The 10,983-nt window shown below is 41.7% G+C and overlaps 1 protein-coding gene across 4 annotated transcripts in view; it reads left to right on the top strand.

Annotated features, from left to right (window-relative positions):
- LOC100744306 overlaps window positions 1-10,983 on the top strand; it is a 60,252-nt gene that overhangs the window by 31,268 nt on the left and 18,001 nt on the right. For 2 of the 4 annotated variants that reach the window (XM_012391298.2, XM_033323494.1), the window contains exons 9-15: window positions 1-313; window positions 749-964; window positions 1,581-2,102; window positions 2,444-2,455; window positions 2,949-3,242; window positions 3,886-4,189; window positions 6,083-6,355. In XM_012391298.2, coding sequence (XP_012246721.1) covers window positions 1-313; window positions 749-964; window positions 1,581-2,102; window positions 2,444-2,455; window positions 2,949-3,242; window positions 3,886-4,189; window positions 6,083-6,355 — 1,934 coding nt within the window. The remainder of the gene's footprint in view (window positions 314-748; window positions 965-1,580; window positions 2,103-2,443; window positions 2,456-2,948; window positions 3,243-3,885; window positions 4,190-6,082; window positions 6,356-10,983) is intronic. The other 2 variants (XM_033323493.1, XM_012391299.2) reach the window with 2 other exon arrangements.

The raw sequence follows: 10,983 nt of genomic DNA on the forward strand, positions 1-10,983 counted from the left end.
TCCGAGTCCCGGTCCGCCGTTGTCGCAGCCACAATCGCAATCGTCGAGCGAATTCGGCCTGAGCCTCACCAGAACGGACTCGGGCGGTCGAACCAACACAGACCTGTCCGAAACCTCGACCACCGAGGACTATGTCACTGCCAACACCTCCACCGAGACTGGGACCACTACAGGCACTTCCGCAACGACCAGTTCCTGGTCGAAGCCGCCGCAAACATCGAGCGCCGCGGCCTCGGCCTCGGCGACAGCCACTGCCGCGGAAGGAAGCTCTTTCGAGAGCGCCAGCTCGATTTATAGCCTAGCCCGCAGCGAGGTAAGCTTCGCCATTCTTTCTCTCGACGACCTTTTGTTGAGAAGTTCGAGAAGAAGTTGAACAGACGACTAGCCGGAAGTCTGCTTCGTACCCTATTTCTTCTCAATCGCTGTCGCGACTTATTGCTGCTATTTCCATGTCCGATTTCATTGCACCGAGAACAGTCAGTTTTCGACAACCTCTCCACAACTTTTGTATTAATTTCTTTGCATTTATATCCATCTGCGTTGTTTGAATTTCTACATGGAAATAGAACATTCGTTTCAATGGCCAGAAGCTCGTTAGGGAAATTCGAATTCGTATAATTTTCTTTTATTTTTTTTTGTTTTTATCTACGAAATAAGTGTTTGAGTAGGTACCTAGCGAAGAAATCGTAGGACGAGGTATTAAGTACCGCGGAATGCGAAATTGAAATTCCGTGGTGTGTCGCGTCAGGCCGTCGTTGAAGAGCCATGCAGCCCACCACCGATATTGGAGGAGACGGAAAGTCCATTCGGATTGGAGGTACCCCCGTCACCAGCTAGGTCCACGAGCAGCAGTAGTTCGGGCAGTTACGACCTGAAAGATGCGATGACAGATCCAGGTCAGGAACTCGAGCAGCAGACGGCACCGCCGAGCGGACACACCTCGGAGACGGAACTGGATCGTGACGTAAGAACATAATCAAGCTAATTCCTATCGATCTGTCGATCGTGTCTCGCCTTACGACTCGCAAATTTTTATTCTCGTCCGACCGGAGAACGCGATAGTTCTACAAGAGAAAACCTGATATTCCTGGATATTCTTGCCTAAAATAACTAGATACAGGGGCGTCTTATAAATCCTATATAAGTAATGAGAATTTTTGCTATTTCCTTTTGTCGAAGGGAGTATTAGAGAGTCGTCAAGGATTTAGTAATTCCGAACTTCGTTAATGGCGTCGAATTAGTCTCGCTCCAGTTAAGGTACGATCTCTGGAAGATTAAATGCGAATCTCAGCTGGGATCGTATCGTATACCATTTCGATTTTACACGGCCTTGGTTCCGTACCTGGTAATCGATCGTTCGAACATATTTTACGCACTGGATTTCTTTCTTCCCATTTGGTTACAAATAATCGAATCCATACGTTGCTCCGTTACATTTTACACGTTTCATACGTCACATTGCTTGCTTCAATGGTTAAACGAATAAATCGCTGGTAAGATCAATAATTAGCATTTATCTAAGATCCCCAATTAGGGATTAAAACATCGATTACGCTCCTTTCATTACCACTCGCTTCCAGGAAGGTCACCGCTCCTCTTCCGGTGGCTACGCCGAGTCTCCGCCAGATTTACGCGGCTGGACCGAAGAAGAGCGTCGCAGACGAAGGAAAACCTTCACCCTCGACTTCCTTGCAAGCTCATCGGGCATTGAACGCAGCGCAGAATTGTACGGAGATAACGTCGACGTTAGCCCGACGCCGAGTCATCGTCATAGGCCGAGAGGAAAATCAACGAGCGCCAGAAGTCCACACAAGAACAACAGAAAGCGCGAAACTGTGCAGCAAACGGTTCAGGTGCAGCAGTCGCAGCAACAACAGATTACCAGGAGCCCTCAGAAAGAGGATTGGCGCGTGGAACAAGCTGAGGATGGCGGCCATGTTCCTACTTCGGACGATTCTAGCTGCAGTCATCACTATCATATGCATCATCATCATCATCATCATATGCATCGCGAGAGCGCTGATGGAAGGCACAGGAGGACGAGGGAGAGTCCCAGGAGGAAGACCGCTGGCTACGTTTCTGTTAGGAGAAGGAGCAACGAGGTAAGTCAATGTTGGAGAAACGTTAGTCGAAGAGAAGGAAAAAATTTGAGAGACGCATATTCTATTATTTTTAAAGCAGCAATCAAACGTCACGTTGACCGATTTTTCTCGACTGAATACGAAAAATATACTATCGGAAAATTCTAATTTGCATGTGAAAAATATTAGATTACGTCGAATATGTGTATTTTCAAATTCATATATGCGCAGTGGGAAATTTCGAGGACATTACTACGAATATATTTCTGCGAGAGAGAATAATTCTATTTCTACTTATTTTACATAAACTTAGTTTGATTCGTGTTGAAATTATCTGCTAAAAATTATCTTTTGGCTACCAGTGGATTTTTAGCGTAAGACATTTCACTCTTTTACATGTATTAAAACATTAGTCTTGAATGTTACATGTGAACTTTGATATAATCACTTTCCACGTTATCCAAGTTCCTGCACAGTGTTACCTTTTGGTTCTTTATTATCGTACGTAACTCGCATATAAAACGTAAAGTAATCCTTGTAAAAAAAGTTCCCTTCTACGGGTATTGGATACTGGAAGTTTCGTCCTTCGTGTCCCTTCCTAAGTTGCACGATAAAACGTTTAAAAAATGCTAATCCTTATATCTCGTAAAGTTTTACGAGATGTATCCCATAGAAAAATAATTTCAGAAATTGAGATAACGTCGAGCAGCACTCGCTTAAAACCGAAATCTCCAATCCAAACGCAAGTTTTAATATTCCATGCACACGTGTTTTGACAAGTCTCGTAACTGAAAACACCGCGAAACCAACCTGCAATATTGGCATAGTGAAACAACTTTCTACCCCATTTCCATCGTTTCCATTTAGGACAAGAACGCTGCCATAACAGGCAGCCTTCCACGAAGAAGATCGCGCGCAGCGGACGACATAATGTGTTCGAGGCTGAGTCCGGGTCGTTATCAACGCAGTCCAGGACACAACGGACAACGGGCGATGATCGTTGAGTCGCAGAGCCCAGAGGCTAGATTAAGGGCTCTTTCAGCGGAATCGTTGAGATCCGTGAGCCCAGGGAGCGACAGCGTCTTCTACAGCGAGGGCGCGGATCAGTGCTTGACCGCCAGCGCCCTCGACGCTCCCCATTGTCACCATTGTGGAAGAGAGGTAAATTATTCACCGTGTTTATTAAAGTTCCTCCTATGAAAGGAAGGAAGTTCGAAGGCATGGTACGATAGGGGCGATAGAACATTTGTAGGAGGTTTCAAACGATATTCTTCCTTCTTTTGTTAGTTGATGGTGGATTTGAAGGTACTTTTTTTAGTATATTTAACTATAAATAGACGAAGCCTGTAGTGTATAGCGTAGTTTAGTCGTTGCTTGAGTCTTGAATTTCTTCCTTTCTTCCTACTCGTTTCTAACGAACCAGCCCTTAACCTGTTAACTTGCTCTCTCAGGCGTAATTAAACATATACGAAAATTAATCATCTCTATGCAGATCTGTTTTAATTTTCACGAAACATAATAATACAGTAACGCTAAAATGACCAAACTTTGAATTTGGATTGGCGGTTCTGGCGTTGAAAGACAAAGAATCTTTGATTTTCGCACTCCGAGTTAACAGGTCAGAGAATCACAAATTCGCTGAAATATCAGCTCTAGCTTAAATTCGACTTAGTTTGATTAAAAATTAACCTCCAGCAAACTATCAAAAAAAAAAAAACAATCTCGAATCGATCTGTCTCTCTATCTGTCGGTCTATCTACCTCTTTTCTCTATCGTGCGTGCCGTCGTGTTGCTCCACCTCGAGGTCTCGGAAGAGATCGTTCGACCGCCGGCAGGTTTCGCGGACTCCCCGGAAGGACACAGGTCCTCCACGCCGAAGCACGTACCCGGCCATCGGCTGTACAAGAAGTTCGACAAAAGGTATCGATCGGAGGATCGAGGAGACAGAAGGCACCGACGCAGCAGCGCTGGTAGATCGGACGTCCGGGCGAAATCGGAGGAAAGGGTGGCCTCGAGACGAGGAAGCAGAGGATCTATCGACGATACCGCCGCTGGCAGAAAAAGGCTTCACGCGAGGAGCACCGACGTCAGTTTGGAGATACTTACCGGTTAGTACGATGTACAGAATTGACGATTGCAAAGAATGTCTATCGTACAGCATGAGTCGCGTAACCTGTCCGTTTTGAATCGCTTCTAAATTATTCGGTGAACAGAAAGTTCGTTTCATTTTTCGTAACGAGATGGATCTAGCTCTTCTCCGACTAACCGACCATTATCGATTAGTTAACGATCGACTGTAGAGCGTAAAACAAGCATTTTTACGTAACAAGTACTTGATATTTATTGGCCTGACACGAATGGCGGAAGGACGTCGAAAGGAATGGTCACATTGTGATCCAAAAGGACGCACGCAAAGGAGAAAACGCATCCTTTGGTTTAGCCGTAAAAATGGAACGAACTTTCCATTCATGCCGACATGTGGTCTACCAAAAGATACTTTACGTAGCAATTGCACGGTGTTTCGTTTGCGAGATATCTAGGCTAGCTTGAACACCTATCTTTGTGTGTTAAAATTTATAAGAGGAATGAATTTTCTCGTAAATGATACTTCGTAATATTTATCTTGCACAAGCAATCCTCTTTTTCTTTGTTTTGTCGTGGCTTCTAGAGCATCCTGTGCGTATCTGGCTTATCTTTTGGAGTATACTCTCGAAGTATCGTAAAGCATTGGTGGTGTAGGAGATAAAGGGGTAGATTCTAAGAAAAGATAGCCTGGATCTAGGATTGTATGAAGTTTAGGGTTTCGCCAATATATCGCGCTATGAGAGTAATGGGAAAGAAGTCGAAGGCGAGGCAACGATTTCAAAACTTACCACCTCTGAGAAAGATTTTACGACTCGTACTCTGGTTAGTTGTTACATTTCGATTATTTCTATTTGTAAAAATATCTTTGATTCGAATAAGACGAAAAAGTTTTTTAAATTGTAAAACCAAATGTGATAACGAGCAGTTTACATTTTCGTACAACTAAATTTCCCATAAATACGTAAACATCCATATTTAGATTGTAACAATCGGCAAAAATTGCTACGTTGACTCTGATTATTACGTATTTACGTATGTTTTATTAAGATATTCCCTTGACGGTGTCGTAAAAAAGCGTGTGAAAAAGTTCCGATGTGAGAACTCTATTAACTGCTCCCACATCTACTGGGGAACGCGTTATACGGGTAAATGGACGTAGCGAGTATTTGCGAAACGAGCATAATAAAAGCAGACAGGTAACGCGCTTGTAAAAAGTTACGTAATGAAACGCGATTTAAAACAAAAATTTAGCGAACACAGCGCTCATTAATTAAAAAAGTTCGCCCCGATTCTCTCGTACCGTATATCTTCCTTGAAGGTGATTAGTTGTTCCGCTGTTTGTCAAGATCCAATAAATTTCACCAAGATCCGAAGAAATAAAGTGTTAATTTTCTTAATAGGTCTGTTTTATTCGCCTAATTTTACCATTACGTAATAATGGAATATAATACATTTTATAAGGTAGAATTCAAAAACAGGAGATTAACAAAATTGAATTTAAAATTACGAAGGATAGTCGCACGTAGCTGCGCGATTGTTAAATTTCATACGATTATAGAAAATTCCAGGCTATTCTAAATACAGTATTAAAGATAACGACAAGAAAAATTAGATTCTCCAACGCTTAATAAAAGTATAAGCTTCGTATTATGAACAACGTAATTGAATTCATAATTTCTTTATCGTTACACTTGAAATATTCGAGTTAGATCTTCCGGAAGAAGTTGTTTTACGACGATCTTATCGTCCTTTTTCCTCTTCGTCCCTCGAATATTTGCCAGAAAGAGAATTCTATTCCATATCCATCGAGGAAAGTATCATCTCTGGTAAAAAAAGAAAGGACGATGTTCTCGTTCGAAATTTATTGTGTCCGCAGTTTTCTGTCTAAAAGTTGTTGTTCTTGCGTCTAATATCAGGTCGGGAGGACGAAGACACGTACGTGGAACCGTACACGAGCAGCGAATGGATTTACATCGGCGATCTCGAGGAGAGTCACGTGTGGAAAAGGCCAGACAGCAGAGACGGCGACGACGAAGTTGCGGAAAGTGTCGCTAAAGAGAGAAGGGGCTCTCAGGAATCGACGGAGAGCGAAAGGAACTTTAGGAAAAAGTACCAGGCGACGACGCAGAGGATAGTACACCGAAAGATAAGCGGGGAAATGTATAAAAGGATACAGACCAAGTGTTTCGGTGAGTTGTTGGACTGCGTTTTCTTATTATTTCGCCTTCAACGGAATAGCCGAACTTCTTTTATTAAGTGTTGCGAAGAAATTCCCTGCTTCTGGTTTCGTACTTTGCAGCACATAGTAGCAAATGCATGGGAATTATTGGCAAATGTTTACTCGGTCACAATGAAGTTAAGTTACATCATGTGGTGTCTTCGTGTCTATAAATTTCCTGTATTTATTAATATCAATCTGTAATCAATCTGCTGAATAGAATGTCCTCGATTTGCACGGAATCTGATTCCTCGGACTATGTGGATAAATTTCAACATAAAGGTTATTCTTCTAAATATACAGGAATATTTAAAATGAAGGTTTTAATCAAGGCTAAAATCGATCGATTTATAACGCAGCTTGCTCGTTGCTGCTTGTTTATAGAGATCTGCAGTGTAATTTCAACGATATATATACATATACGTAGATTATAAAAGTAAATATCAAACTTTAGGTTCTGTTATTTTACCTGCGATCCAAATATTTTGACGGTAGGAATACAATACGGAGAGGAAATAAATTGTCAAAAAGATAATAATATGGAGATTAGTTTTGACAGCCGTTTATAACTACTCGTCGAAGCTACTTACGAACGACGAGCAACCTTTCCATAATCAATTTTAATCCTGACGAGCGTTAAAAGCGCTAAAGACTTGGTTTTTAAAATAAATCTGATGCTGGTTCAGCGATATGTCGATTACTCCAAAATAAGAATCATCGTTTTAAATAAATTCCACTTAGCGCACTATATTTAACGGTGACGTTCGCAATTGGTCTCGAGAGTAGTTTACACAAAACTGATTGCTCTTTACTCGGAATTGTGCTTGTTCCTCAACGACGATTAAAACGATGGCTGTTACATTTTGATAGGAAAATATTTGCCACCGCTCGTCATTGGTAATCTATGGTTTGTATGGAATATCGATAAAGAGACACGAAGTTTCTAATGAAACGAGCGAATAATTGTTGGCGAGTTCAAAATTCCCCGCGACACCTATGATAGATCTAACGTTATGTTTGCGTAAATATTTGCCAAATTCATCTTACAATGCACAACACCTTAACGCTGTCACTAAATTTATGCCCTCGGCCGTGGACATTCCGAGGATCATTTACCATCCTCCAAAGATGTTACATGTTATACATACGTTATATGCCGAGTGTAGACACGCTCCTCGAGATAGTTATGACAGAAAAGAGAAATTATACACGATACGTCACACGAATAAATCGAAATTTTTCGCGTAATAGGAGACTGGAGACGATGCATGGATACACGAATATACCGGAGGTAGATTTACGGTGAACTTTGTGCTCGTGTTTGCATCGTTCTATGACACAATGCATGTAATATATATTTAAAGTGTTACAAGTAAATTATCTCTTTCATCCACAAAGAAACATTCTTTCGTACAGAAGAGTTTCCTTCAACTATTTTGGTATGATACAGGGAATTTAGACAATGTGACAGACCTATAAAGAATTAGGTATGTAACGCACGGCAAAAACAATTGCTGCATACTTTCGAAATTCATAAGGTAAACTATGTATAAGTATGCGAAATACGAAGAGAGACGAAGGTAAAGTGGGATGTTCGAAGGGGAAACTAATATAGAAGCGCCAGGTACTGATATAGGGTAATTTTTGCGATTGGAAGGAATGCAATTGAAATTTCAAGTATTCCTATTTTTCTAGTTTGCAACGAGTAACCGACACCGGCGTGGAGAGATTGGTTTTGAGAAAAATGACCTTTGATTTTAGTATTTAACGAGCAGGCATCGATTTCACATACGCACGTTCGATGTCAATGATAATCTTCAGTTTCAATGCAGACACAGCCTTCTTACTTAATGTACCTACAGATAAACTATTTTCGTCTTACCTGGCAGCAATGTCTCGGTTTAAGCAAAAGTTGCAGATGCACCCTCTTGACATAACACGGCAAATTTGTATTCGAGTGTATTATTTCTGTTGGAAAGCAATTTAAATTACATCTTCGAACGTTATATTTAAATCTCGACACTTGACAGAGACCAAGCATGCAGGCAGTTGAAATTAAAATTTTTACGCAAGTTAATGGAAATGAGATCGAACGTCTGATGGGAAACAGATGGTGAAAATGGACACCGAAGCAAGCTTCGTGTAACATCGAAATAATTGAAATTTTAGCATTTTACAATTTCTAAAAAGATCAATACTGAAAATTTCGTAAATGAAATTGTTCCATTAGGTCCATCGATCTGATATTAGAATAAAAATTAGATTAGCAGTGAGTCATTGCAGCCGGGCAGCACAAAAATAATTTGTCTATTGAATAAGAAAGCCGTATTTCCATTGAGACTGGAGGATGTAACGGTGTATATTTCGAACGTATGCGAAGTCGATGCCTGGATGTTAAATACTAAAAGCCATTTTTCTCGGAAACACCTCCTGACGTAGAATCAAATAGGCCTATTTGAATTAACACGGCAAAGTAGACGTCGCTTAGATCTATCCAAAGCGTACAAAATGTATACGTCGAAATGTAGAAATTCCATTGACGACAGAGATAGAGTGCGAGCAAAAGAGGGAGAGGTTACTGTAACTAAAATTTACTTCGCTATGAGGCAACGCATCGCTGAAGAATGCCCTGGTACAGAAGGAGATCAGACAAAGAAATCGTTGCCATATCGAACGCCGGGACGTGGGTGGAAGAGAGAAAGTGAACGGTAGCAGATGGCTTTCGTGGATGTGGAAGAGTGGAAAATGTGCTGAAAATGGAGGGCGGAAAAGAGACGACCGAGAGAGAGCGAGAGGGAAGATAGAGGAGAAAAAAGAGGGAATCGTTCTTCCCGTTTCTTTAAATAAGCACCGCGTAATACTCTGGCTAAATATAATCGAAACGGCGTAGCTTGAGAGAAGGACGCCGAGCGTCGTCGGCTGCTACGACGCTTCCACGATGCTTGTGCGTCAGCTAGGCACATGTGACGAATAGGTCGTTACTTGATTAGAATAGGCGAATCCTCGAATACAACCGCTTCCCTGGTTCTAGCCATTGTCAGAATATTATAACGACCTCTATTAAACTTAGTGGAAAATGAATTTCATTTGATAATTTACGATTATAGAGTTGCGGATAAATCGTATCAGGCTGTACTATATTTAGGCATTCGCAGTATTTCGAGAACGGATAAATATTGTTCGGTGTTACGATTGCCCGGTTAACTAGGATTTCAAGCTGTAAATTTTGATATACAGAGTGTCGATGCTTTATTTCTCATCGTCCCTTTCTCTTCGTAAGTGGTTTCATAAGAAAAGTCGTATACGCGTAAAGCGAACGCGTTAAACTGTGTCTTTGTCGCAATATTCTAACAATTACGTGGAAATATAACTATACAGGATATATTAGTTGGCAAGAGTATGAATGAAAACAGCAGATTGTTGACAGTACGTATATCCATGTTTGAAGTTAGTAATGCATTCTGAACGTTTATTCGTAGGTCAGCATCGTTGTTTACTCTGCAAATATTTGGAATAACTAACGACTTTCGGATAATTGCCGATTCGTTTCTTTGTCCGATTACATGATGCAAGGTCGAAGAATTACATTATTTAAGCATACCTTAGGCTTGTTTCGTTCTGAAGTTTTTAGAGTGCTCTTGTAAGCGATTTTCACGAGTAATTATGTATACACGCCGGTATGTACTACAAGTGCCAGTAATGGCAAATATTCCGGACGTTATACTCTCCGTTTCCATAATAGGACGTTGTTAAATATTCTCTTAGATGATTCTCGCGAAGGAAATACCAGTAAAGGAGTTGCACAGAAGAAACTCTGTCACATTAGGTAGTAGGTTATCATCAAAGACGATATCACAAATCGCTACGAAACGTATCCATCGAAGAAAATCGATACCAAAAAAATACGCGAATGTCTCGTATATCTGGAAGCAAAATTAGTTGTCGAACAAACTTGAAAAATAATTTTATCCTAGTAAAGTAGCGTTATTCCAGATATTCCGAAAACATCCAAGTGTGGTTGCTGCACGCTTCCTCCAGTCGGTCGAAAGAACGACTCCCCTCGTCGATCTCACTCCTCCATTCTTCTATAGTTCCATTTCGAGACAACAATCGAAAACCGCATCGAGATCCCCTTCCCCGGTCCTCGTCTCGCTAGAACACACCGGAAGCATCGATCGGGTATCATCGAGATACAATTTCGAGCGCGCTGAGAGGAAGAGAAAGAAAGAGGGAGAGGGAGGAGTTGATTCTATACGTGGAAGCTTGATTCGCGGCCGTCTGAATATTCCCGCCGAAGTTAAACCGAAGTGGAGTGAGGCGCGAAGGAGAGAGGAAGAAAGAGAGAGAGAGGAAGGCAGGGAGGGTGGCGTGGAAGAAGCTTTTGGCTGGCAGTCAGTGGGTCAGGGCGGCGAGTCGCATTCCACGAGCTGGCCGAAGGCATCCTCTTCGGAAGAACAGAGCTTTCCTCTGCGTTTGACGCGTTCCGCGACGCGTGTGCATCCTGCTTTCGTATCTCGTTCGTGGACAAATCGAGGCGTGGACTTAACGCGACATTTTACGGTAGAAAAAGAAAGGACGGCGAGCGCGTGGAAAAGACGG

The sequence above is a fragment of the Bombus impatiens genome, unplaced genomic scaffold, assembly GCF_000188095.3.
Source record: "Bombus impatiens unplaced genomic scaffold, BIMP_2.2 scf_1055, whole genome shotgun sequence".
Lineage (NCBI taxonomy): Eukaryota > Metazoa > Arthropoda > Insecta > Hymenoptera > Apidae > Bombus > Bombus impatiens.